This window comes from Ochlerotatus camptorhynchus, unplaced genomic scaffold (genome assembly GCF_037179485.1).
Source record: "Ochlerotatus camptorhynchus isolate MF236.1 unplaced genomic scaffold, CSIRO-AGI_Acam_v1.1 ptg000077l, whole genome shotgun sequence".
NCBI classification, from domain to species: domain Eukaryota; kingdom Metazoa; phylum Arthropoda; class Insecta; order Diptera; family Culicidae; genus Ochlerotatus; species Ochlerotatus camptorhynchus.
Genome location: NW_027040567.1, coordinates 7515344 through 7542965, shown reverse-complemented (window position 1 = coordinate 7542965; position 27622 = coordinate 7515344). Strand labels below are relative to the sequence as shown.

The 27622-nt window shown below is 42.4% G+C and overlaps 1 protein-coding gene across 1 annotated transcript; it reads left to right on the top strand.

Annotated features, from left to right (window-relative positions):
* Positions 1 to 12: 12 nt before the first annotated feature.
* Positions 13 to 26110, top strand: LOC135697601 (sodium-dependent nutrient amino acid transporter 1-like). Its single transcript, XM_065217383.1, has 6 exons — positions 13 to 230; positions 23724 to 24283; positions 24351 to 24725; positions 24790 to 25153; positions 25221 to 25482; positions 25551 to 26110. Exons 1-6 carry the CDS (start codon positions 141 to 143, stop codon positions 25796 to 25798), a joined length of 1899 nt encoding a protein of 632 aa, XP_065073455.1. The 5' UTR covers positions 13 to 140; the 3' UTR covers positions 25799 to 26110.
* Positions 26111 to 27622: the final 1512 nt, after the last annotated feature.

The window sequence follows — 27622 nt, the reverse complement described above, 5'->3', positions numbered from 1 at the left end:
GAATACTGACTCAGGCGGGATGAAGCTCTAAACGGGACTTTTAGTAGCCGTCTTTCGTACAAATCGAGCGCAACGGAAGTAGTGATTCCCGCAGGAGAACACTTAGATTTGGGAGTGAAAAGTGCGATAAAGTGAAAAACATGACTGTTGGGGAAAACGGAGAAATACTGCCGTTGCGGGGAGAATTTGCAACGCTCTTCGTGGGAAAACGTACCTCGGAGGAATCGCAGGTTTGTAAAGTGATAAACCATTGCACGTGCTGAGTGAAAACGGAACCAGTTGTACAAATAGTGGGGTATTATCAGAAAAAAACGAGATTGCATGGCTTTATACTGTTGCAGTTCGGATTCGATTTATCGATTGAGTGTTTGCTCCATTTCACATTGGGTAGTAATGAGGCAATAACAATCAAAAGTGATGTTTTTTTTCCTTGATTTGTTTTCCGTCGCTGAGCACCAATGCTACCGACGCCAGGGAGGCAGCTCCCACACCTGGACCCTACTCAGAACATTCCGTTGGCGCCGACTAGGATTGAACCCAGGCCTGAAAAACAGTGATGTTGTATGGAAACAAGATTGAAGAGTATCATACTTCAGTAGCTATGAGCGAAAGTGGAATTTGTGATTTTTTATCTGGGCTATTAACCTATATTAACTTAAAAAGTTTTGTAAGTGATGGTTTCATTTATTCTCATATCTTCAGAGGCTACCAAAGTTTTTCCTATCTCAGTCGCAGAATGATCATAGATCCCAGACCAGTATTTTCAACTAGAAATTATGTTACTTACATAAAGCATCAAAATACTGATGGCAGAAACATACATATATTTTTTTCGAGATATGCTTTAGCCAATCTTTTGAAGTGAGTGAAATTAACGTGGTCCTTTTTTGTTAGTGAGTTCTTAGTATCAACATTCTTATTGTGTGAAATAGACCAGTGCAATGTTAGACAAAGTTGTATAACAATTTATTTGAAGCAACGTTGCCCATGAAAACAATTTTCTATCTAAGAAATGAGTGTCACCAAAAGTTCTAAAAGTGCCAAGAACGAATGATTTTCAAGGAATAAATGATGATGATGATGATGATGGTCCCACATCTTACCCCTACAAAGGTTTGAGCTGGACGGTTTATCTTTAAGATAATTGAATATGACATGTTAACCACGTTAGCAAACAAAATCGAACTGGTTACAGTTACAGATATAAATTCCCTCTCGAGTTTACAGTTGCTTCACAGCGATATAAATGTGAAAAATCTGAGGCGTCCACCTCTTAGCTCGCCTTTTTGTCCACCTAAAATATTCATAAGTTTGAAGCAATCAAGAGCTAATGAACAATCAACAAAGCATCATATTACACTAGCAACCCCGCAATCTGATGCTATCATAATTTTCAGCAATGTCAGGAATGCTCACGAACCCCCAACATTTGCCAGACTACTAATTCAAGGCATCTTCCAAATAAGCTTCAAAATTCATTTTTTATCAAATGTTAAAATCGGTCCTCTATATTTGTAGTACGCGCGCGAGGCTCAAACCTGTGTAGACTACTTTTTTTAATTAATCTACTATTAAATCAAATATTAAAAATCCATCATCACCATCTAGGCGAACATAAAAAGTTTTTGCAGTGCTACAATAATTATTAAAAAAAATTCGTCATGACAGCTATCCTTATAAAATAATCCGTTAGAGATAACTTCGTCAAGATACATAATATGTCAATTCATAAAAAAAGATCACTGGATAACTGTTCAAAAGACAGTTTTAACATGTGAAATGCGGAGTCTTTTAAATTCTGTAACTGTTGCTGAACGGTTGATATGTCTAGGCATCGAATTGAAAACATATATTCCTTTAAAAAAACAATGAATTCTGTGAAGCACAAGTCAAGAAATGTGGTGTTCTTATTTCATACGCGTTTCTAGTATTATATCTATGTTAGTCACTTCCTCTTTCAATTCGATCACACAAATATCGAGGCAGCAAACCGTTAACTACACACTTAGAAAAATTCATGTAAATTTAGGTGCTCTGAGAGTGACATATACGAGCGTCAATTTTGACATAAATTTGAGTCATAACAGACGCGAAATATAGCTGAATCAAACGTACTTTTCGTCGAGCAATGAACTTTTCAGTCTTGGAGCACTTAATATTACATGACATGTTTGTTTACGTCTCATCTTTTATGTCAAAGATGGATTCCGTCACGTGTAAAATTAGTTATTTCTAAGTGTGTACTTTAAAAATGAACACCATAGTCAAATATACAATTCTTTGCTTCAACGACAATCATTGTAAGGCGTCTAGCGTCAAAGTTGAGGATGTGAATCTATTACATCTCAATATCAAACGCATTATTTTATTCTGCAAGCGCTGTAATCTCGATATTTGTGTTGCTTTGGACAGAAATAAAATGGATGAGCAAAAGTCTAGATTTGTATTTGTATTTGTATTTAAAATAATTCATCTGACAATTTAGTCTTAATGAATAAATTAGAGCTAATTTAACACAGACCTAATCCGATTTGCAAAACGTTCGGTTGGTTCATTGAACTCGAAAAACTCTTCGACAGCCGTAAAAACACGAATACACGCTGAGATTGGTTCGTTGTTCCCAAACATGGTTCGGTGAAAACTTGGTTGCATTAGCGTTGTATTCCGAAGAGATCTGCTCGGCACACGAAAGTTCAACATCGCAAGCAGGTCGGGGGCATCAGTTTCACCATTCAACAGCTTAGCAATAAGCAACGATTGCTGTACTTTCCGTCGTTGTTCCAGTGTGTCTAAGCCCAACAGTCGGCATCTATCAGTGATTTCTCAGTGCCAGACGAATGAACCGTTTCTGAACCCGTTCGATCCTTAGGCACCACGTGACATGGTGAGGATGCCAAACGACGGACACATTTTCCAAAATTGGACGGACAAGTGCACAGTACAATGACTTCCAACAATGTGGATCCGAAAAATCCTTCGCAACTTTGGAAATAAAGCCCAACTGTCGCGTTGCTTTCGATATGAGCGCTGAACGGTGTAAATCAAAAGTCATTTTTGTGTCTAGTTGAACCCCTAGATCAGTCACACTGGTAACTCTGGTAAGAGTATCGCCGTCGATATGATAGTCAAACAAAATTGGATGCATCATGCGGTGAAACGTGATTATCTGACATTTTTCCACACTAATAGTCAGTTTGTTTCTCTGGCACCAATCGGCAAACAAAGTCAGCGAGTTTTGCAGAAGCGAAAAATCTTCTTGTGTGCGCACCACAATGTACAGCTTTAAATCATCTGCATAGACCAGTTTGAATCCTTCGCCCAAAACCAAAGCAGCATCGTTGAAGAACAGAATAAACAGCAACGGTCCGAGATTACTACCTTGTGGAACTCCAGACTTGTTTGAAAACGGCGAAGATACAAAACCCTCAACCTTCACTCGAAGTACACGCTCTGTAAGGTAGGATTCCAACCAAAAAATCAATTGCATAGAAACTCCAAGACGAGATAACTTGTGTAGCAGTATGTTAGGATCAATTTTATCGAACGCCGCCTTCAGGTCGGTATAAATTACATCGACTTGCGCATTTTCCTCCATACTTTTTATGCACTTCGACGTAAAATTCAACAAATTGGTGGTAACCGATCGTCCGGGCATGAATCCGTGTTGATCAGAGGATATGTAGCTTTTTGTGGCATCGAGAATAACTCCACCCACTATAATCTCAAACAATTTTGAGACAGCTGAGAGACTCGTGATTCCCCGATAGTTAACAACATTGTAACGATCACCACGTTTGAAAATGGGTGTCATAAACGATTGCTTCCAAATGCTTGCTGAAGTGAGCGATTGAAGATATCACACAACGGTTGTGCTAAAGCGGCAATACAACGGCATATTATAACTGCAGGCAAACCATCAGGACCAGGGACAAACGAACGTTTCAGTTTATTTGCAGCCAATGAAACTATTTCTGGATTTACAGCAAACAGTCCAAACTCAACAAAATCAACGGGAACATCACTGGTGGCTTCATCGATTTCCAAGTTTGAGGCGGGATTCGTCGCGAATACGGATGCAAAATGCTTGGCGAACAACTGGCATGACTCTGTAGCTGACGCTGCAGTCGTTTCGTTCAGGTAGACATTCGTTGGGATCACTGCACTTTTCCGTTTGGAGTTAACAAAGCGCCAAAAACCACGTGGATTTATTCTCAGACCAATTTGCACACGCAATACGTAAGATTTGTAGAGAGTGGCATTCAAAAACCGGTACGCATTGCTGGCTTGTTGAAAACTTCGTTTGTTGCCAGGCGTTCGTTGACGACGTAGTTTCCGTTGACAAGCATTGCGAGTGCGTTTTAAATCCCGTAAACGGAGAGTACTCCAGGCAGGCGAAACTGACGGCCGAATTCGTGGAACATTCGAAACAAGCCAAGCGTTCAAAATGGAACAAAACATTTCCGCCATTTCATCGACATCTATGATAGTAGATATCGCATTCCAGTCAACGTTTAGCAAAAAGTTCGAAAGGGCCGCAAAATCAATCATTCGAAAGTTTAGAGGTCGCTCCTCATGTCTTTCAATAGGTTCGTCACCGACCACAAGCGCTGGTAGAGAGATCTCAAGCGGGGGTGGTGAGAGTCAACGGGTAGCAACGGAGCTGAGCAGCTATTCACATTAGCCTCACAATCAGGCAAACAAAAAACCAGATCGAAATTGCGATCGAGCGGATTGCGCACAAGATTCCTTTGGCCAAGGCACAAATAATCCATACCATCCAAAAGAGTGCTACTGGACAGCTGTAGTGGTGAAGCATCACATTGGATGACGTTGTCAATTGAACACCAGCGCATGCGTGGTTGATTATAATCACCACATACCAGGAGAGCGTCACCAGTCGAATACTTTCCACAAAGCTCATTAAGGGAGGAAACGTGGTCATTGATTAGAATTACATCTTGGCTATTGTCCGGTGGAATATAGATTGCACACATTCAAACCTTTCTGCCTTTGATCGTCGAGAAAACACATATTTGTTCCAAACTTTTCCCACTCACGGTTTGTACAACACGGCTGTCATATCGCTGCGCAATAGCGATCAAAACACCACAGATGAGGAGAGATGATTGATTTGCATAGCTGTATTTTACTGGCAATAGTTAAATCGTTTTTCAGTCAACATAGTATTCCATACTTCTTGGCAATTTTCTTGATGACATTGTCAATGTGAGAGTTGAACTTAAGTTTGTCATCAATAATCATGCCAAGATATTTAATCTCCCGAACGCGATCAATAGTCTCATCATCAATTACAACAGAGACGTTCTCATTTACTCGATTCCGCGAAATTACCATAAATTTAGTTTTACTTGTATTCAATTTTAACTGCTTATACTTCAACCATCTACTTAGAGAACGCAAATCTTCATTCAAGTGTAAAACGGCATCATCTAAATCCTTAGCTACAATGAATAACACAGTATCATCTGCAAAAAGATTAATGTCGCAAAATCGTAAAACACGTCGCAAGTTATTAATATACATAATAAATAACAGGGGCCCTAATACACTTCCCTGGGGCACTCCAAGGTTATTGCCCACAGGACTGGAAACAGAATCATTAAAAACAGTCCGTTGAGTTCAGTCATATATAAATAGCTTTCAAACCATTTATATGCAGTACTCGTAATTCCAAAGCGCTTGATTTATTTTAACAATTAGGGCCTAGAAATTGTTTCAAAAGCGCGTTTAAGATCCCAAAAAAACAGCAACAATCGTATCTTCACTAATACCAAATTCAACGCGATTTCAACAAGAATGACCTTCCCGATATCCCGATTGTTCTGGTATCAACAAACTATTACTATTTAAATACTCCAACAGCTGGCCTTCAACAACAAGTTCTAAAATTTTCTCTAATGTGTGCAACATGTTGATGGGACGAAACTCTTCGGTTTTAAACGTTACAGCAACTTTTTGAATAGGGACCAATGATTCATTAATAAGGTCCAGCCTCGGGTCCTGCAAGATGTGGCCGACAGAGTTGCCAGATTTTTTTTTTTCAGAAGTCTGTGAAAAATGTCTGTAGATGGGCTGCATAAAATTAGCAGAAGTTTTGCGTTTGACGGAGGGGGGGAGGGAGGTTGGTCATGAACTAAATGGGAAATTTTCAATGTCAGTAAAAGTCATATTGTTTTGTTTTTAACGAATTGAACCTTATTGGAATGCATCCATTTACGGCGTATACGTTAAAAGCAATTAATAAAAATATAAATTACGATTACACGACAAATGAAATTAGTTCACTCATATTCTTGAAAACATAGTTAACTCATTAAATAAGTAAAACTTTCCGAGCTTTTACAGAAATTTGTTTTCTGATATGAGCAACATCTTGATGTACATATTAAATTAGTATACGGAAAAAAGTTTTCATGCAGTTTCCATCGGGAATGCACATAATATTTTTTTTCCATTAACAAAACCATAGATATCTATCTGAATTTCAAATAATATTCGTGTGATCACATGAGTTCTATATGATAAAACAATTAAATTTCATTTAACACATAAGGTTCATGCAATTTTGTGGTGCAATTTCCTATAATGATATTACATGAATGTTGTGTGAAATTCTAATGAACATTTTCCATTGGATATGTGATTTATTCTTTGAGTGCATAATTCTAGAATAAGTAAATTTTTCGTCGATTTTTCTCATATTCGAAAGGATTTATGAGGCTCGGAAAATTTTACTCAGTCTAAAAGTAAACTACGTTTTCTAGAGCTTGAGTAATTTAAACTTAAATTTGAGTGGACCTTATATGCCATGCAGTGTGGAAATCCGTTAGTTACTTAGTACTGGTCGGATTTTTGGCAGATGTCCACTCATGGGAAAACAATTTTTTTTATTTGGTATCAAGCTGGAGCTGCGTGACAGCTTAGTTTTCAAGACTTGAACCGTTTGAATAAATTTTGCTTCTATCTTTGATAATACAGCAGAAGGGTTAGCCTATGTTGGCCGCTTGAACACTGGATTCCGTGTGTATTGTTTCAAGATAGTTATAGAAAAAATGCTGTGACATGTGCGTGTAGAAACATGCGCGTAGTAAACCGATTGAATAAGTAAATCCATTTCGAACGAAATATCTAAATTATGTAAGTTACGAAAATCGCGCGAATTCCGAAAGCCGTGCGAGACAACCGAAGCGAGAAAAATAAGGCTTATTATCATTTAAAGAGTGCCACCAAAATACATGTGATAGCCTATGTTGGCAAGATGATTAATTTTGGTTTCCTCCCTAGATATTATACTTATTTACTACAAATTAGTTAATTTAAAGAACGTATCAATCATTTCAAGATTTCGCGACCGTACTGAACAAATTCTATACTACATACATACATACTCTATTACTATACATTGTGAATCACTTCTGCGTAAGCTCCGTAACCGCATATATAAAAGATTTCGCGTATTGAGAGAATAGTATAGTAATCGAGTACAACAAACTCTGGGGAATACAATACCTTCAAAAGTTTAAAAGTTATTAATTGTCACAAACCTCTACTTTTACTTATTTCCTAAACTATTCCTCTCCTTGTTAATCTGCTTAATGCTATTGGTCTGCTTGCGTTTTCTTATTAGAGTTCAAGACCAAATAAGAAGATTTATTCTATAGCTTTAAAGGTTAGTTGCCTCCCTGAAGTTTCTTATTAATGTTCATTTGATGATTATGATATCTCATTAGTCTAATTTAATAAATTATTAGACTAATCAATCATAACCCATGCTTTATTAAGTACCTGCATCTGCTTGTAATCTAAAATTAAGCGTGTTTCATGTTCTTTTGATTTAAGCCTATACCTATTTATTATATCTTAGTTTGACCCAGGTTACACCTTCATGTTACTAAATGCTTCATTTTGAAGTTAGTTTCCTAACTGATTTTTAAATTATATAGGGTATATGCTCCAACTATGCTCACACGCTTCCACTATGTCGCACCACAAAAATACGTATGGGTATGTCATAATAGAAGTACGCCACAGTGGAAATCCCGAGCCATAGTTCAAACACTTATCGCAAATCAAAATGAAGCACATATAAGATTAGTTACAATACCACGTACAAAAATGATGTTTAACATTGTTTCCTGAGTAATACTTCAATGAAAACAACAATGAAAGCTTGTCACGCAAGTAGAAGGAGCACCGTTGGGCACTGTCTGAAATATTTCAATAGTATAATTCCCTTGCAAACCCAAATAAATCTATCTGCGTAAAAAAATAAGAGTGATTTGCGGCAAAACCCGCCAGTATCACACCCAACGTCAGTGCCTATACGTAAGCGTACTACGACGCGGCTCTCAATCAAAGGAGTAACAAGTGTGATACTATCACTGCTAGACTAGATCTTTGGTTCTCTCATGCAGTGGTTTATCAGAGAGGGGAAGCTTAGTAATTCCCATTGCCTGCCCATGGCGCCATTCTATCGCGGCATGAGTCAGCAACGCCGGCCATAAACCTACCGTCTCCAACACTCCACTATAAAGCATGAAATTAAGCCCGCCCACCAACAGCAAGGTGCAAAATCTAGCCAAGGGGAGGGAGATTGTCCACTAATGGGAACACCATTTAAGAACAAAATCAGTATCAAAAGAAGCAAAGTTCATTTTTAAAATTTCTTGATCGTATCTGCGTAAAAAATAATTTTATGGCTGTTCCGGATCTTTTGGATACGTGGCCTGTGGAACCAGAATCGGTATCATAAGAAATAAAGTCCATGTTTTCATTTTCTTGATTGAAACCAGTTTCGACTTCCCTACTGTTACAAAGGAAAATGTGGATAACCATCCGTTGGACACTCAGCTTTGAGAACTAGGTTGCAAGTTGCTGTTGTTGATATTATAATCATTACCCTCTCACTCTGGCGCAGCAGCACCACCTTGTTCTAGACGTCTGATACTTCTGCCCACTGCGGTTGCCCTCATGTGAACCCGAATTTATTCCGGATCCGCTGGACCATTCTGACCTAATTTTTATCAGTCCATAATTTCGCACAGTTTTCTACTATCTGTGAAAATTTCAGCCGATTTCATGGCGAAACCAAAAAGCTTCAGCCTTACAAACATTGCTATTTGTATACCCCTGATCACGGAGAAAAACAAACACTACTTTTCATGATTAAATCGGATTGACTTGCGCTCTTGAGCGAAATCGTTTCCCATGCCCCAAAAAATCTTCATTTTTTGTGCCAAGAAAATTGAACAACTACAGCGCCACCTAGCGTCTAAAATGTGAGCGAGACACTTTTCCCCATACATTTTGTCGATTTTTCCAACTTCAGACCCTTTGCGGAGCCCCTTAACGTAAACCAAATGACTTCAAATTTAGGGTGGGTGCTTTTGGCATAAAAACCAACCATTTCAGGGGGTAAGGTTTGAAATTCCAGACTTTAACCTTTTTTCCGTGCAAGCTTGGGCCACCCTAGTGTTTATCTATAATTGTATAAAGCCATATATGACTTTGCAGTCCCGAAAGGGTTAATGAATATACGAAGAAGCTTAAATAAGTACTAACTAGTTAATGGTAGATTGACAAATATGTGATGGGCCAAAAAGTTGTGAATCGTCTGTTACAGTACAGTACTAAAGGGTGATACGGTCAAAATTTGGTCAAGGGAAAACGCGTGTAAATCGGTGAAATCGTTTATTTAAAAAATCAAATTAAATTTCTTTTTCAAGTTCAATTAGTATAAAATTCAGGAAAAATATTCAGTTAGGCTTCCGCTTTTCCAAATCCAAATTGCCGGGCCTTACGCTTGACCCCTGCCATCAGATTTTGTACAGCCACCTTGTCCACCTTCTTCGCCGCAGAAAGCCAGTTTGCCTTGAACTGCTGCTCGCCCTTAGCAGTTTTTTTGGTCTTCTTTAGGTTCCGCTTGACAATAGCCCAGTATTTCTCAATTGGGCGGAGCTCTGGCGTGTTGGGAGGGTTCTTGTCCTTGGGAACCACCTGCACGTTGTTGGCGGCGTACCACTCCATGGCCTTTTAACCGTAATGGCAAGATGCCAAATCCGGCCAAAACAGTACGGAACAACCGTGTTTCTTCAGGAAAGGCAGCAGACGTTTATTCAAACACTCTTTCACGTAAATTTCTTGGTTGACAGTCCCGGAAGCTATGAAAATGCTACTTTTCAAGCCACAGGTACAGATGGCTTGCCAAACCAGATATTTCTTTGCGAACTTTGACAGTTTCATGTGCTTGAAAACATCTGCTACCTTTCCCCTTCCTTTTGCCGTATAAAACTCCTGTCCCGAAAACTGCTTGTAGTCGGCTTTGACGTAGGTTTCGTCGTCCATTACCACGCAGTCAAACTTCGTCAGCATCGTCGTGTACAGCCTCCGGGATCGCGCTTTGGCCGTCGTATTTTGTTTATCATCGCGATTTGGAGTCACTACCTTCTTGTAAGTCGATAGTCCGGCTCGTTTTTTGGCTCGATGCACGGTTGTAGACGATACACCCAGCTTATTTGCGGCATCTCGGAGAGAGAGGTTAGGGTTTCGCTTGAAACTACCGGCAACTCTCTTTGTCGTCTCAGCGGCTTCCGGTTTTCGATTTCCCCCCGATCCAGACTTCCTGGCTGTCGACAAACGTTCCCCAATCACTTTAATTACATTTGTAACGGTTGATTTGGCAACTTTTAGCGATTTTGCCAACTTTGCGTGCGAGTAGCTCGGATTTTCGCGATGCGCGAGCAAAATTTTGATACGCTGCTCTTCTTGCTTGGACGGCATTTTGACAACTGAAGAGTGAATTCCAAAATCAAAATAGGAGCAACATTCTACACACACACACACCTTCAAAATGAGGGGTGTTCAGGTTTTTTAAATGCAAAATTGAAAGAAATACGTCAAGTTGATACTGACCAAATTTTGACCGTATCACCCTTTACTATAGGAAGGAGAGAGTTAACCAGAACTCCAGAAGACGCGATGCCCGAGTAAATTGAAACCTGAACAATTTTGTTGAGGGCAGACGTAAAAGTTCAAATAAAACATTACAATAAAATATCTTACCCTTTGGTACGTCTTCTTCGCAGTTATCACTTGTCGAAAGATCAAGGCGTAAAAGTATTTTTTTTTGTTTTGCTTAAATATTTATGCTTATTATGGAATTCCATAAGCTTACTTTTAGTTCTCTTAGCTGCGGGTTGCTCCAATTCGTCCTCATTAGCTAAATGGCATCGAGTGGGTTGACCAATTGGCAAAGGGCCGATTTCTTCACCTGCGCTTAATCTAAAAAGCAGGTTTATCATATGGGTTGAACCAGGCTTAAGACGGTTGTTTGGCTTATGTAATCTTAAAGCTGGTTCAAGTTACAGACCGGCCAACGTTTGTTGACGTATCCAAACAAACCGTCAAATTGTATGGAAAATGTTCGTTTTGGATACAACATGGCAGCACATTGACAAATCTATAACTATGACCGTCTATAACAGTGAGCGCTCGTTCATGTGGTGGATTTGATAACACGCTAATTTCTAATGCGTGTTGCAAAATGCATCGCACGTGTAATTTGATTAAAGATGTAAAACAGTGTAACCAAATAAATTTTAAAGTTTTCTCTTGATTACAAAAGTCTGTGAATATATGTAAAAAAACTAAAAAGTCTGTAAATCAGGCATAACATTTAAAAACGGCACAAAAGCATTTGTAAACAAACTTTCTAAGGCCCTTTGCACGCGAACCAAAGTACGCCAACGCAAACCAACAACATCATCGGATAGGGGCAACTATCACCTTTCCAAAAGCGGTATTGGTTTGCGTGGGCGTACTTTGGTTCGCTTGTAAAGGGCCTTAGCAAGTTTGTTTACAAATGCTTTTGTGTCGTTATCAAATGTTATGCCTGAAATGACTAAAAAAAATGTCTGTGAAAGAAATAAAAGTCTGTGAATTCACAGACATGTCTGTGAATCTGGCATCTCTGGTTGCCAATGATATGAAAGCAATCTTGAATAACTCTAGCATTGAAATTAACTACTCCAGCCGATTTTCCCAATGAAACACAAATAACTTTAAGCTCATCTAATGTAATTGGGTGAAAACCTTCAAATCTACAACTTTTATTAAATGGCTATTTTATTTCGTCAGGTTCATCGACGAAACACTGTAATTCAATGGATTGATTAATCAATGAAACACTGTCTACAGAATAATCATTAAACTTAGCTGCAATTACTTGTTCTGACTGTTCTAATGTGCCATCAAAGTTATGGACCGCGGTTTGCAATTACTAGGTTTTAATAAAGATTTAAACATTTTCCATAACTCTTTGCTGTTGTTTTGATGCTGATCAATCTTCCTTTGAACGTATTCACAACGAGTTTTCTTTATCGATTGTGAATACTTATTACCTATTCTAATGATTGTCATTATTTGATCTACAAAACTTATTGTACCATTTATCCCTTTTCCGTTTAAGACGCAAAAGATCCAAATTGCACCAGCTGTTGTACGCTTCATATGATTTGAATTATGGGTATCACGCCAATTAATATTAAAATCACCAGCCAATATATTTAATTTACTAAAATCAAGGAAAATCTAGAGCCAGTTCTCTAGAACTTCAACAAAAAGCTGATCACCTGATGGTATTTGAAACAATTTCTGAACAACCTGGTATCTTGGACTAATAACTGAAGGGCAGCTGAAGATCTTCTGCATAATACTAAATCAACCTGAAGACATGAGAAGGTATTTGGAATATTTTTTGAGACACCTGGTATCATGAGAGAATGTGATTTGAATTGTTGGAAAGTTTGAGGTCTTCATCAGAATAGTACCTGATCAACTTGAAGTCTTGAGAAAGTATCCAGAGGACTTTATAGAAATCTTTAAACACGTGGAATAATTTCTGAGCTGACTGGTATATGAGAGAATATCTGAGAGCTGTGATTTAGATTGTTGGATAGTTGGATATTTCCTGAATGATACCTGATCAAGCTGATGTCTGGAAAATATATCTAATGGACTTTATGGACACCTGAAGATCTTTGGAATAATTTTTTAGCAGCCTGGTATCATATGAGAGAATATCTTCTAGATGTAAAAGACGTAAGCGCCTTCATGAAATTCTGTGAAGATCCATGGATTTCCATGAAATTCAATTATACTGTGATCTTCCCCGATCTTTTATGGAATACTATTCAGTTACAGTTTACTATTCTCTATGCAGTTCTCCGTTTTTGTGTAGGCCTGCGAGACGGCCGACAATGACCGGATGGTGAGTTGTTGTCACTGCGGCTCTTGGTGGCATTTTGAATGCGTGGGCGTTAATGATAGTATCGCCGAGATCGACCGTGTATTTACTTGTCCGAATTGCCAGAGATTCGCGCAGGCATCGGTGGTAAAAGCCCCCAGTAGTAAAGCGGGGATCAAGGCGGGAAGCGTTGCTTCGTCGGGTTCCAGCAGGACGGTAAAAGCACGATTAGAGCTCGAGAGACTGGAAGCTCAGAAAATTCTTGCGGCGAAACAGCTGAATCTTCAGCGACGAGACCAAGAGCGCAGACACAAGGAGGCAGAAATGATGGTTCAACTTAAGAAGGCGCAGGACGAGGCAGCACTTGAGCAGCTAGAGTTGCAATTGGAGCAGACGGCGATGAACGAATCATTCCACCTGCGGGGATGATGATGACGACAATAGAAGCGTTGAATCCGTGCAGAGTTCATCCAGCAAATTGCGACGGTGGAAAGCACTCAGTTCGACGATCGTAGCCTCGACGAAGCAGGCTCCGCTGATTGACCCGACTAACAGCGAAACGCCGACAGAGACCGGAACGACATCAGCTAAGCAGGACGATATGCAGCGATCAATTAGCAGTCGGGTAGTTCTTGATAAGGCCTTGTCAGGTAACTCGCTCACCCAACCGGTGGATGTAAGATTCGCTTACAATTATGTGGGATTCATCATCAGAGGATGTAAGTGGAGACCGCATGAACCGAGGATGCGATATACCTAGCTGCGGTCCGATGTAAGAAAATTGGAGACCGAAAAATGTGGAGTGTATTAGTGACTGAAATTAATTATGTCGAAAAAAATAGAAAAAAGGTTGCCGACTGGACTCGAACGAACCATGGACGTTGCGACTATCAGACCTGTGCTTTCTCCACTGCTCTCTCCATGCTTCTGAATATAGGTTGCCTAAAAGCAAACATGAGGCGCTCATTTTCTCGCATGCTCGACTTCGTATGCTTTTTCTGCTGGAGGGATTCGAGACAAGTGTGTGCGTCGTTCTACAATGTTCTACAATGTGCGTCGTTCTACAAGCTTACTGGTATAGTCGAAAGCGTAGATGGAACACGAAATAAAAAAGACAAAAAACCATTACATCGCCTGCATGGTCAATTTCTAACATTCGTTGCGATGTTCATGAACAGAGGATGATAGGAAACGGAACTAACATTCATTGTAATAGATTTTTGGTTTGCGTGTAGGACAATTAGATTTGGAGCCAACGTAAGGAGGAATTATCGGTCGGGCAGAAAGCACCATTGTATCGACAGTTGGTAGGAATAAGCAAAGCTTTCCTCAGGCTCCCCCCGCAATGTCGGGACCTAGCTTTAGTAGACCCACTCCAATGCAGTTGTCTGCAATTAGCTCTCCGATTCCCCCTGTCCAAAATGTTGACTCACACTTGCCTGTCAGGCAGCCCACGGTGAGTAATACACGGGTTCCCAAAGTGCCACGCTATCGTCCGGAATAAATGAAGTGAACCAAAACAGTGCTGATCAAAGAAGTGGTTTGTTGACAGTGGTCGATCTACTAGGTGAATTGCGTCCAAGGACATCAATGCCTGCCCATCCAGGACGAGGACAATCAGGTCACCAACCCGTACCAACCAGAGGTCAATTGCAGATGCGACAGGATCCAGCAGAGTTGCCACAACCGGAACAAAACCCACAAGTTGAGGGACCGGCATATTGGGGACCAACACCGCGACAATTGGCAGCTAGACATGTGACGGCCAAGGAGTTACCAACCTTCTCTGGTAATCCTGAGGATTGGCCACTGTTCATAAGCGCGTACGTTAACTCTACTCAGGCGTGCGGTTTTTCTGACGCGGAAAATCTGGCGAGGTTGCAGTGATGCCTGAAAGGGCATGCACTTGAATCGGTGTGGAGTCGACTGCTATTGCTAGCAGGTTCTTGCTACTTTGGAGACACTGTATGATAGGCCTGAGCTGCTGATTCACGTGTTGCTGCAGAGGATTCGCGGAGTTCCAGCACCGAAGCAGGATAGACTCGACACGCTGATCGGCGGTGCAGAACCTCAGCGATCATTTAGAAGCCGGAAGACATGAAGCGCATCTCAACAACCCGATGCTTTTATTCGAGTTAGTAGAGAAGCTTCCGGCACACATGACGCTGGACTGGTCGCTATACAAACAACGCTGTGGAGAGATAAACTTTCGTTCGTTTGCCCAGTATATGCAGACATTAGTGCGTGCAGCAACCGAAGTTACGTTGCAGTATGACCCGAGGCAGCAGCAGCGGCTGACAAAGGAGAAGAGCGGTAAGGATAAGAACTTCTGCGGAGCCCACACAACAGAAGACTCACCACCAGTGGTGAGAAAAACAGAAGCAGCAGAGGAGACGACGCGAACAACTAGTCCGGCGTGTCTCATTTGCAAGAATCCGGAGGATCGGGTTAAGGATTGCCTGGAGTTTCGTAAGAAAAACGTTGACGAGCGCTGGAAGACGATTCAACGATTCAACTTGTGTCGACTTTGTCTTGGGGCACATGGAAGAAGATCTTGCAAGATACGGAAACAATGCGACATAGATGGATTCCAGCGACGTCATCATCCCATGATGCATTCCAAGCAGGACCAAAGTGATTCCAAGCAGTGAAGGGATGACGGCAAACTGGAAAAAACGAGAAAATAAAAAAAAAAATGGAAACAACGTCAAGTCAGAGAAGAGCGGGGTCAAACAAGAACCAAGTGAACCGAAGCCGAGTAGTTCCAAAGCCGTCACTAATCACCATTTCACTGGTAAAACAACGCTGTTTCGGATCGTACCCGTAACGTAGTATGGAAATAATCGATCCGTACCTGTGTACGCCTTTTTAGACGATGGGTCGGAGAAAACACTGGTCGTCGAAGAGGTGGTCAAGCAACTAGGCGTTGCTGGAAAAACGCAACCATTGTGTCTTCAGTGAACAGCAAATGTTAAAAGAACGGGCTCGGTCAGGCATTCTTCGTCAGACGTGCGTACCAATCTTAACTTACCACGCCAGTCGCTGCGGTATGCAGAGTTAACAAAAGCGTTTCCATACCTGAAGGGCCTACCGATCGACGATTACGATCAAGCGCTGCCTCGTATCCTTATCGAGAAAGATAATGCGCACGTTACATCGACGCTCAAGCTACGTGATGGTCAGCCAGGAGAACCAGTAGCAGCAAAGTCACGATTGGGATGGACGGTTTACGGATCCAGCCAGGATAGGTCAACGGAGAGAGTCCGCAGTTTTCATATCTGCGAGTGCCAGGAGAACGATCAGATGCTGCACGAGCTCGTGACGCAATCTTTCTCGATCGAGAGCTTAGGGATTATGGAAGTGGCCCGTCCGGAGTCTGCAGAGGTTCAACGATCTAACCGGATCCTAAGGGAAACCACCAAGTGAGTTGGTCAGCGATTCGAGACTAGGCCTCTATGGAAGTACGACTGTTTTGAGTTCCCGGACAGCTACCACATGGCAGTTCGGCGATTGCAGTGTTTAGAAAGGCGTATGCAGAACGATCCACTCATCGGTGAAAGTGTGAGGAAGCAGATGCGCGAATATCAGGAGAAAGGGTATATCCATAAAGCAACCCCGCTAGGTGTAGTCATCAATCCCAAGAAGCCCTCCAAAATCCGTATCTTCTCCGATGCGGCTGCAAAAGTAGATGGCATCTCACTCAACACGATGCTGCTAAAAGGACCGTACTTTCTAAAGACGCTGCTGGACGTAATTTTCGGTTTCCGGGAGAAACGGATCGCCCTCACGGACTTGAAGGAGATGTTCCATCAGATGTGGATGCGGTGAGAAGATCGACATGCGCAACGATTGCTCTGGAGCGATGATCCATCGCAAGCACCCGAGGTGTACGTGATGGACGTCGTTACATTTGGTGCAACGTGTTCACCGTGCTCAGCACAATTTGTAAAAAATTTGAACGCCGAAGAACATTCTAGGGAGTTTCCAGCAACAGCCAACGCCATAATTCGGAAACATTATGTGGACGACTACTTGGATAGCGCTGACAATGTGGAGGAAGCAGTGAAGGTCAAACATGTCTACCCTCTCGGGGGATTTCATCTGCGGAACTGGCTTTCAAACTCCAAAGAGGTTCTCGTACGGGTCGGGGAGGGTGACCCAGCCACGGAGAAGTGTCTCCAACTGGAAAAGAACAGTTCTACTGAACGCGTGCTCGGAGTATACTGGAAACCGGATGAAGATGTCTTCACGTACTCCACCTCCTTGGCAACAGGTGCGGAGCACCCGACCAAACGACAGACGCTTAGGGTTGTGATTCCACAGCAGCTGCGTGCGAATTGGAGACGGTGGACGGATTTTTTTTCGTTATCTAGATCAGATTAACATTCAGCGCTGTTACTTTCCTCAGCCTTCAGTCAAAGACTTTATTTCTTTGCAGCTGCACGTATACGTTGACGCGAGTGCAGAAGCCTAAGCGTGCGTTGGATATCTACGGGCCGTGTTTCCCGACGGGATTCAAGTAGCGCTGGTTGGAGGAAAATCAAAGCTGGCCCCGCTCAAAGTATATTCTGTCCCCCGGCTGGAACTGATGGCCGCAGTGATCGGAGTACGTTTTGTCAAAACCATACTCAACGAGCATTCTTTGGAGATTGAGAAAGTAGTCTTTTGGAGCGACTCGAAGACGGTGTCAGCCTGAATAAACTCGGATCATCGAAACTATCGGCAGTTCGTCGCATGTAGAGTCGGAGAGATCCCGTTCTAAATCGAAGGCGGAGCAGTGGCGCTGGGTATCCACGAAGAAAAATGTTGCTGACGAAGCGACGAAGTGGGGTAAGGGCCCCCTGTTTGTCCCCTAACAGCCGCTGGTTTCGTGGAGAGGACGATCTCTATTTACCAGAAGATCAGTGGACGACGAGCTTGCATTCAGCCAACGAGACGACCGACGAACAGCTGAGATCGTGTATGGTGCATAGGGAGGTATTAGCGGCACAACTCGTGAAGTGGGAGCGTTCTTCATCATGGATGCGTTTAGTTCGAGCGGTAGCTTACGTACATCGATACTCGCAGAATTTACAGCGAACGGTGAGCAAGGAGTCGCGGCTGGATGGACCGCTTTCGCAGCAGGAGCTGAGCCAGGCCGAGTCAACGATCTGCCGTTGGATCCAATACGAGCAGTATCCTGACGAAGTGGCGACGCTTTTGGAAAAGATTAGCACGATTCGTAAGTTGTCACCGTATTTGGACGAGTCTGGAGTCATCCGTTCAGACAGCAGGATCGCGACTGCAACGTTCGCTTCATACGACACGAAGTTTCCTGTCATTCTGCCGAAGGAGCATCTGGTTACGCGTCTGCTAGTCGAATGGTATCACTGAAAGTACCTTCATGCAAATGGTGAAACCGTCGCAAACGAGTTGAGGCAGAATTTTCACATCTCCCAACTGCGGTCGTTTGTGCGCAGAGTGGCTAAGGAGTGCACGGTGTGCAAGGTGAAGAAATCAGTTCCAGAGATACCCCGAATGGCTCCACTTCCTGCGGCCAGGCTGCAGGCATACGTGCGTCCATTTTCATTCGTGGGAGTTGACTATTTTGGACTGATCGCCGTGAGAGTGAATCGTAGTAACGCTAAGCAGTGGATCGCACTATTCACGTGTATGACCACTCGAGCTGTTCATCTTGAGGTTGTTCACGCCCTTTCAGCTGAGTCCTGTAAGATGGCAATCAGGCTCTTCATCGGGCGTAGAGGGGCACCCGTTGAGATTCGCAGCGATAGGGGAACAAACTTCGTGGGATCGAGCAACGAGCTGAAGCAGGAGATGGACAAAATTGACCTCCAGCTCGCCGAGACGTTCACCAACGCAAACACAGAGTGGGTGTTCAATCCGCCTGGAGCGCCTCACATGGGTGGTGCATGGGAGTGTCTAGTACGGTCGGTGAAAACGGCTCTCGCTGCTATGGACACCTCACGGACACCAAACGAGGAGACGTTGGCAACGCTGCTGGTGGAGGCAGAAAGCGTGGTGAATTCGAGGTCTCTGACGTACATTCCTTTGGAGACGGCGAAGCAAGAAGCTTTGACACCAAACCATTTTCTCATGATAAGTTCGAACGGTGTGATACAGACCCCAAAGACACTGGCGGACCCGAAACTTGCCTGCCGAACCATGGTCGACCAGTTCTGGCGCCGGTGGGTGCGGGAATAACTTCCGACTATCGCACGTCGAACAAAGTGGTTTGAGGAAGCGAAGCAGATCGCGGTCGGGGACTTGGTCATCATCGTGGAGGAGAAGATTCGTAACGGATGGATTCGAGGACGAGTTGCCAAGATCATCGTAGGGCGCGATGGACGAGTTCGTGATGCTGTAGTGCAGACCACTGACGGGATGGTCCATAGGCCAGTTGCGAAGTTGGCACGGTTGGATGTAGGAGAGAGTAAAGCAGGACCAGAGATAACCTAACCTGCCTTACGGGTCGGGGAACTGTTACGGTGTTTCGCGCCAACCCCTTACAACCAATTCCTCAGTTGGACACCCCTCGGATGAAAGCCGCTGAACGACGACCAAGATGACAGCTGAAACTATCGTTGTGTGAGAATTGTAAGACGTCAGAAGGGATTAGGTCTACACTCGGGTCAAACGATTGATAGAAAAATATAGAAGAAGAAAATCAAAGTGAATTATAATTGAAGTGAGTTTTCAGAACGTTCAGCCAGAATTTGGCCATTTATTTACCAAATTTATCGCCTGTTATTCTATTCAAACAAGATAGTAAACAGTTCCAGGGAACGTTTTATAATCATTTCGTGAGGAGAGTTGATGGTTAGTTTGGGGTTATGAAAACCCTAGGAAACATTGCTTGAATTATTCTTGTTGGGTACTTTAGGAGATAGTAAGGAGGAACCAATCTTCCTCTCGGAAATACAAAATCCAGGTATGCTCAAAATACTCTTTGAAAGAGAACTCCATCGCCCAACACTCTTCGTTGTTTAAATAAAGTTCTCCGAACTTCTATAAAATAGTTTCAAACTTCTCATCAGTTTCCAATTTTTTTGCAAAATTCCCAAATTTCTATTTATTCTTCTCAACTCCTATGAAGCCTTCTGAACATATACGAGAAATATCAGAATTCCATTCGTGTTTCAAACACCGACAAACCGACATGAATGTTCAGACAAATTACAAAAGAATTTCTGCTCAAACCACAAAACTGACATCTGCCGCCGTGTTCACGGAAAATGTTTATCCTATCCACGAACACGCGTACAAAATTTATGAGGTGGTTTGTGTCTAATCTATTTCGGACAAATTATTTTTATCTAGGGGAATTTACGTATTCTCGTCAATCTAAGCAGCGTCCGCACTTCTATTAGCATTTTCACAGCGTCACGCACATATATGATGTGTCTGTTTGTTTCAATTCATCTGCTGCTTGCTTCTCTATCCATTCCAATCGACAGAATTGTTCAAAACTGTTTGAAAGCGTTTTTACAACGCTCTAAACTTCTCAGGTGAGTGTGACTATTGTCGGCAGCCTCTTTTTCTTCGGCAACCTTCCCATTAGAACTGCGTGTTAACCAGCTGTTCTATTATCGGCAACTCGAAATCAGCCCCATTTTGTAGTACGTATGCTTCATTTGAAGAAAAATCTGGCATAACAGGATTGCTCGGTCCTACAAATATAATCAGATTGAAGCTGAAAGACTAAAGAATCATTTGGATACATTCAGGGAAGTATGTTGATGGTAAAACATAGTGAAATTAACGTTTAAATTTTGGTTGCCGAAAACAGTCAATAGGTGCCGAAGCCGACATTTACCCTAGATAAAACATTTCTATGGTTTTTCCAGATGGGATCGCTGCACATTTGAATCGGCCGTTATGGATTCTCGATCAAGAGTTAAGTTCAAGTTCAGAAATAAAACCAAATTGGGTTGTTTAACTTCGAAAAATATATCGATTTTTATACATCATCTGGTAGAGCTTGTTTTCTGAGTACAACGATATATTTTTCAATCCCGTAGACATTCATATCGATTTTTAAATCAAGATCGTTGACACTAAATCCACAGACAAGCAGACATAACACTCGCAATTTGTTCATCGAACAAGCATTTAACGGTCAATTTAAAACAATCGTAGTTGGTAGTACCGCCACCTGTGGCGCGCATAGTCAATTCCCTTGCGTTTGAAGTTTACACACTACCGCCATCTGTTCAGCGTACTAGCCACCACAGTGTATTCAACAGATGGCGGTATTGTTTTAGCGACGATGTTTTACAGTGAGAAATATTCAATGTGTTATGTCTGTTTGTTTGTGCTAAATCTATTCGTTGACAGCTCGCTCCCATACAAAGCCCCTCCAAGGGGCGCTAAGATGGTGATTTTTGCTAATGTAATCGTACTTATTCAAAATGGTTCCAGTGTACCGTTGATGATATTTGGGATTTCGGTTCCATTTTAATGCAGATAACGAATATGTATTTACTTTAATAACCCTAAACAACCCAATAGTCGAGCCGGTGAAACTGCAACTCATCATTGCGAGGGCTACGTTTTTGTTCTAGTTTAAAATTTAAACAGTCCATATAAAATACAATAGCATTGCGAACGGCCCAACCAATAAATCCAGGTGCCTTAAAGTAACCGCGAGCAGTTCAGCTGTGAATAAGTATTTATCCTCACATCAATAACTCTTCGTAAAATTCGAAATGCACAAAAAATGGCACACAATTTGTAAAAAGATACGATTCACCAGAAGAAAAAAATGAATCAGATAGCTCAGTCCTGTCAAGATTTGTCATCAAATTCCTTTACACAGAGCAATGGTTTTGGGAAATGTTTTGCTGATTCAACTCCCACTATATATGTATAGTTTGGATAATTCCCTAGTCTGGGTCTTGCATAGCCTAGTCATTCAAGGCACGGTATTACGAAGTCGAAGGCTCTGGGTTCGAGATCCGGTTCGGTCCAGAAAATCATTTGGGTTGGAAAGTTGCTCGACTTCATCACAGACAAACAGACATAATACTGATAGTACCACCACCCTTGTGTTTGATGTTTACACACTACCGCCATCTTTTCAGTGTACTACCAATCACAGTATACTGAACAGATGGCGGAAGTGTTTTAGCGAAGATGTTTTACATTGAAAAATATTCAATGTGTTACGTCTGTTTATCTGTGGTATCATTGTGCTTGTTGCCACACAATAATACACAATCACAACTGTGAAAGTGCTTCAAATAATAGCGAATATTCGTTGATTAATCAGTTCCAATCTGGATCGGGTATCAACATTGGGTCTGCTTGTTTTCTGACAAACGTCAGTTTGCTTGTTCGTTTTTAACACCTAGCTCAGGTTGAAGTTCGCACTGACAAAAAGTTCGGTTTCGCGTTGGTTTTAAATAAACGAATTCGCTATAAGTTGAAAGCAGACACAAGCTCGTGTGCGAGCGCCAAAAACTAGGAAGAAGAAGAATTCCCTAGTCTCGGTATGCAAAGTTTCACGTTTCCAAAACAGATCGTATGGCCCGCCGCCAACACGCAGAAAAATGAATTTTTGTTTCAGGGCTTAATGTATTTTGTTATTGATTCAAACATATTGTACCACTAATTCAACAAAACATATTTTTAAATAAACAAAATGGTTTTTAGAATCAACAAACAGAGTATTGACTCTACAACCGGTTTGTTGATTCAAAAATATTTTTCTTTGAATTAGCCGAATAATATATTTGAATCAATACCAAAAATATATTAGGCCCTGAGCCAAAAATATATCCATTTATATTTAAAAATCATTTCTCTGCGTGAACGCAGCGCTAAAGCCAGAGCAAGAGTGCTAGTGGTGGTGGTAGATTTGTCTAGTTGATTGCATTCAATATACTTTCACGTGCAATACACGATTGTTGATTTTTTTCCCTTTGCAATCATCAATATACCTATTACATAGGTATTTCCATTTCATCGTCGAACAGCAGTTTCAAGTGTAAGTTCAAATAAATAAATAAATAAACCGAGGGAGACACTTTCATTATCATGGTTATGTTTGGTCGTCGGCGTCGTCGCCTACTATGCAACACTACTGGTTCACGGGTGAGAAGAGAATTTGCCCTGGGCTTGGTGCTCCTCTCTTTCTCGTTCGACTGTCACAGTTAACTCCCGTTAGCCCGACTGTGTGATTTTATTTTTGCACGTTATCGCATACGTTTACAAACCAAGCGATTACGGTTTACTAGATTATTGTGAATGAAATGTTCACAAATGAAATCGCATTCACATAAATTGTCTGTAGAAAGAAGATCTTTGCAAACCCGTGTAGGATAATTATGAACCGAGCTAAATTTATTTGCCTTGGCAACCACTCGGCTTACGTATTTCCGTCGGCGGCGGCGCCGCGAGACTTTCCCTTCGTTACGTTACGTCAAAAATCATTCCGTCTGATGTAATACTTTCTTTGCAGAACCTCAGCAACAAGATAACTGTCAGCGTGTACACCGCCACTGCACTGAGCTCGTCTGAATCCAGTGGAAGTATTCGCGAGAAATGGGGTAAGAATATCGAGTTTCTACTGTCTTGTGTGGCACTATCCGTTGGATTCGGGAACATCTGGAGGTTTCCCTATACAGCACTGGAGCATGGAGGCGGATCGTTCCTTCTTCCGTATCTAGTGGTGTTGTTTGTGGTCGGACGACCACTGTACTACCTGGAGATGATCGTCGGTCAGTTTTCCAGTCGGGGGTGTGTGAAGGTCTACGATATGTGTCCACTGATGCGAGGTGTTGGAGTTGGACAGACGATAACGATGTTTACGATCGTCGGTTACTACGCAGCGGTATTGGCGTTGGCTGTTCGATACTTTTTGGCCTCGTTTCAAGACCCCCTGCCGTGGAGCACATGTCGAGCGGATTGGTTGAACTGCGTGAACTCAAACGGGTCGAATTTGCCTGAAATACACGTCGTGGATAATGTAACCATACATACCAAAACCGAACCAATACCATCGGCGCAGTTATACTTTGAGTTAGTTAACCTATTGATAGTTTTTTGTTTTGTTTTGGTCTTAACTGATCATTTCATCTTGTTACAGGAAAACCATCGTGAACAAGTTCCCGGACCTATCCAACGGAATTGGATTGCCAAGTTACCAGTTGGTGCTATGTCTGCTGGCTACCTGGATCGTGATAACAGTCTTGCTAATCAAGGGTATCAAGAGCTCCGGAAAGGCATCCTACTTCTTGGCCATCTTTCCGTATGTAATATTATTTGGGCTGCTCATCCGGTCCGTTACCCTAGAAGGCGCTCTCAAAGGCATAATGTACTTTATAACACCCCAGTTGGACAAGCTACTGGATATCAACGTGTGGTACGCAGCTGTCACTCAATGCTTCTTTTCCTTAACCATCGGCTTGGGAGCTGTTATCGTTTACTCTTCGTTCAACAGTTTCTCCAACAACATCTATCGGTAGCTGCCCGAATGACTTCACACAAAAACCCATTTCAATATCACCGGCATTATCCCATTCCAGAGACGCCATGATCATCTCTTGGATGGACACCGTTACCTCCATGCTGTCCGGAGTAATAGTGTTTGGAGTGGTAGGAAACCTGGCACATGTTACAAACCGTGAAATAGACAAAGTTATGAAAGGCGGGCCTGAATTGGTGTTTGTAGTCTATCCAGAAGCAATCGCTAAGATGGAGCTTGGATCTACCTTATTCTCCATCACGTTCTTCCTAATGTTCATTCTGCTGGGATTGGGCAGCAATATTGGTATCGTTACAACAATCCTGACTTCAATCAAGGATCGGTATCCGAAGGTGGAAACCTGGAAGGTTGTAGTCGGCATCGCACTCGCAGCTTTTTGTTGTGGTTTGATCTACATTTCACCGGTCAGTAGTGGCACAGTTTTTGTTTTGTCTGCAATATAAAACTTACAATATCTGCATTCAATTTCAGGGAGGCTTATACATGCTTGATGTAGTGGACTACTACGGAGTTCAATTCCCCACATTGATCCTCGTAGCTCTTGAAGCATTCACCTTTTGCTGGTTGTATGGCGTGGACCGGATCTGTTTGGATATCAAAACAATGCTCCACATTAAAACTGGCCTTTTCTGGAGAGTCTGCTGGTCTATAGTTTCCCTGGGCATTCTTCTGACTATCACTGGTCTCGAGTTTTACAAATACGAACCCAAAAAATATCCATCGGGATACAACAGTACGTACCACTTATGAATCTTCGTTAAAACTTCATAAACAATTCTAATAACTTTCCTATTTCCAAAGTATTCGGTTGGTGCTTGTTTGGATTTACCGTGCTGCAGGTTGTCGCTTGGGCCATCTTCGCCACTGCCAAGGGACCAAAGGATGGCATTTGCAAAAACGTGGTGTATGCGCTGAAACCCACCGCAGATTGGGGCCCGGAAACGGATAGTACAAAACAGGAGTACGACTTGGCCGTGATGAAACACAAACAGGAACGGAAGCGGCACGTAACGCTACGAGCGAGACTTTACAGTAAGATATTCAAATGATTCCAAAGCAATTGATTTAATGCACAAGATTTGCTATCAAATCATATTTATTACGCTACGTAGTACAAAAATATCGTAGAGTAGGATCGATAGTGCACTGCCCAATTTTATATGTTTGGAATTAAGGAATATACATCAAAAAATACTTTGTTTTGTCAGACAGTAGCACTTAGGCTAAGGACATATCAAAAGATTAATAAAGTTGATTGTTCGCAATTTTTCGCTGTTTTTGAGAGTTTTTTTTTAAATGTTTTTCTCTTATAACTACCTTCCGAAACATCTGATGTACAAATAAAGTCTGGAACGCGCAAAAATTGGTCAACTTCAATTTTGGTGTATTTCTGTTAAAAATGCGTAAAATTCCCTGAAATGCTGTATTTGAACGTTGAGTGTATATACAATGGTTGCTTTGATGAGTTTCCACCGGATTCTTTGCTCGACTGTTGAGCTGTTCAGTCCGTATTTTTCGCTCGAGATCTCGTTTCGATTTTGTTTTATTTTGTGCTGTCGCGTTACGCCGTGGAAGTGTCGCCACCTTCTCGCGTTCTGGCAAGTTTACTTGAACTTGCAAACACGAAACAAATGGTGCGTAAACGTGCCAATGAGTCAACAGCGGGCCCTACAAAGAAGGTGCTAATCAAGCCCAGCGCATCGCAGAATGACGCCGGAAAAGAGTACTGCAAGCCAACCAGTATGCAGGACTCCCGGAAGAAAATGGCGATGGTGACGCCGCTCCCATTGCAAGAAAAGAGCGAATTCCCCCGCTTTTCACGCCGGTGAAGGATGTTGCCAAGCTAGGTGCTGAACTGGCAAAACACAAGCTGCTGCCTCGCTTTAAGCTTTGCAGCATCGGTACCAAAATCATGTGCCCCAGCCTGGAGGAGTACAAACAAATAGGATGTTTCCTGAAGGAAAACAACGTGGACTTCTTCACGCATGATCTGCCATCGAGCAAGCCACTGAAGGCGGTTTTGCGTGGATTACCGTCATTCGAGGCGGCTGCGGTGAAGTCCGAGTTGGAGTGGCTTGGACTCCAACCTGAGGCCGTGTTCCAGATGAATCGGCGTCCCAAATAAAAACACCAGTTTCCGTGATCAGTTGTTCCTGGTGCATTTCACGAAGGGATCTACCAGTCTTGCGGCTCTGAGATCCAAAATCCGGGACATGTTTCAGGTCATCATCAGTTGGGAGCATTACAAACCCCAGCATCGTGATGTTACGCAAAGTAAGAACTGCCTCTCCTATGGCCATGGCACCAAAAACTGCCATATGAAGACTGGAACTCACTCAACTGCGTCCTGTGAGCAAGTTGATGACATAGAGCCAACGTGTGTCAACTGCGGTGGAAACCATCAAGCCTCCAATCGCGGATGCCCCAAGCGAGTGGAGTTCATTAATATCCGTCGGAAGGCTACAATAAACAACCAGGTCGGTCGCCTCCGTAATCATCGTTCGCCTCCTGTACTCACGGAAGTCCAGTACCCAGCTCTCCAGCCCCGTCGACATGTTCCGAACCTAGCCCCGCTTCCGCTCAACAACCAACAAGCCAACCCTGCGAGTATCCAAATGGTTCCCAACAGTCGGACAGTTCAACATCGTCTCGCTGCGACTGCGGCCCAGCCAATTCCAGGTGCATCCACCGCCCCTGGTTTATCATACGCTGCTGCTGTCTCAGGTGAACCTGTCGACGATTCTCCGTTCACCTCGGAGGAACTTGTGACGCTCGTGGCCGAGGTCATCATCATCATGCGCACCTGCAAGACTCGATCTGAACAGCTACATGCTGCCCTGTCCCTTGTCACTGAGTATGGACCATGAAGCCAT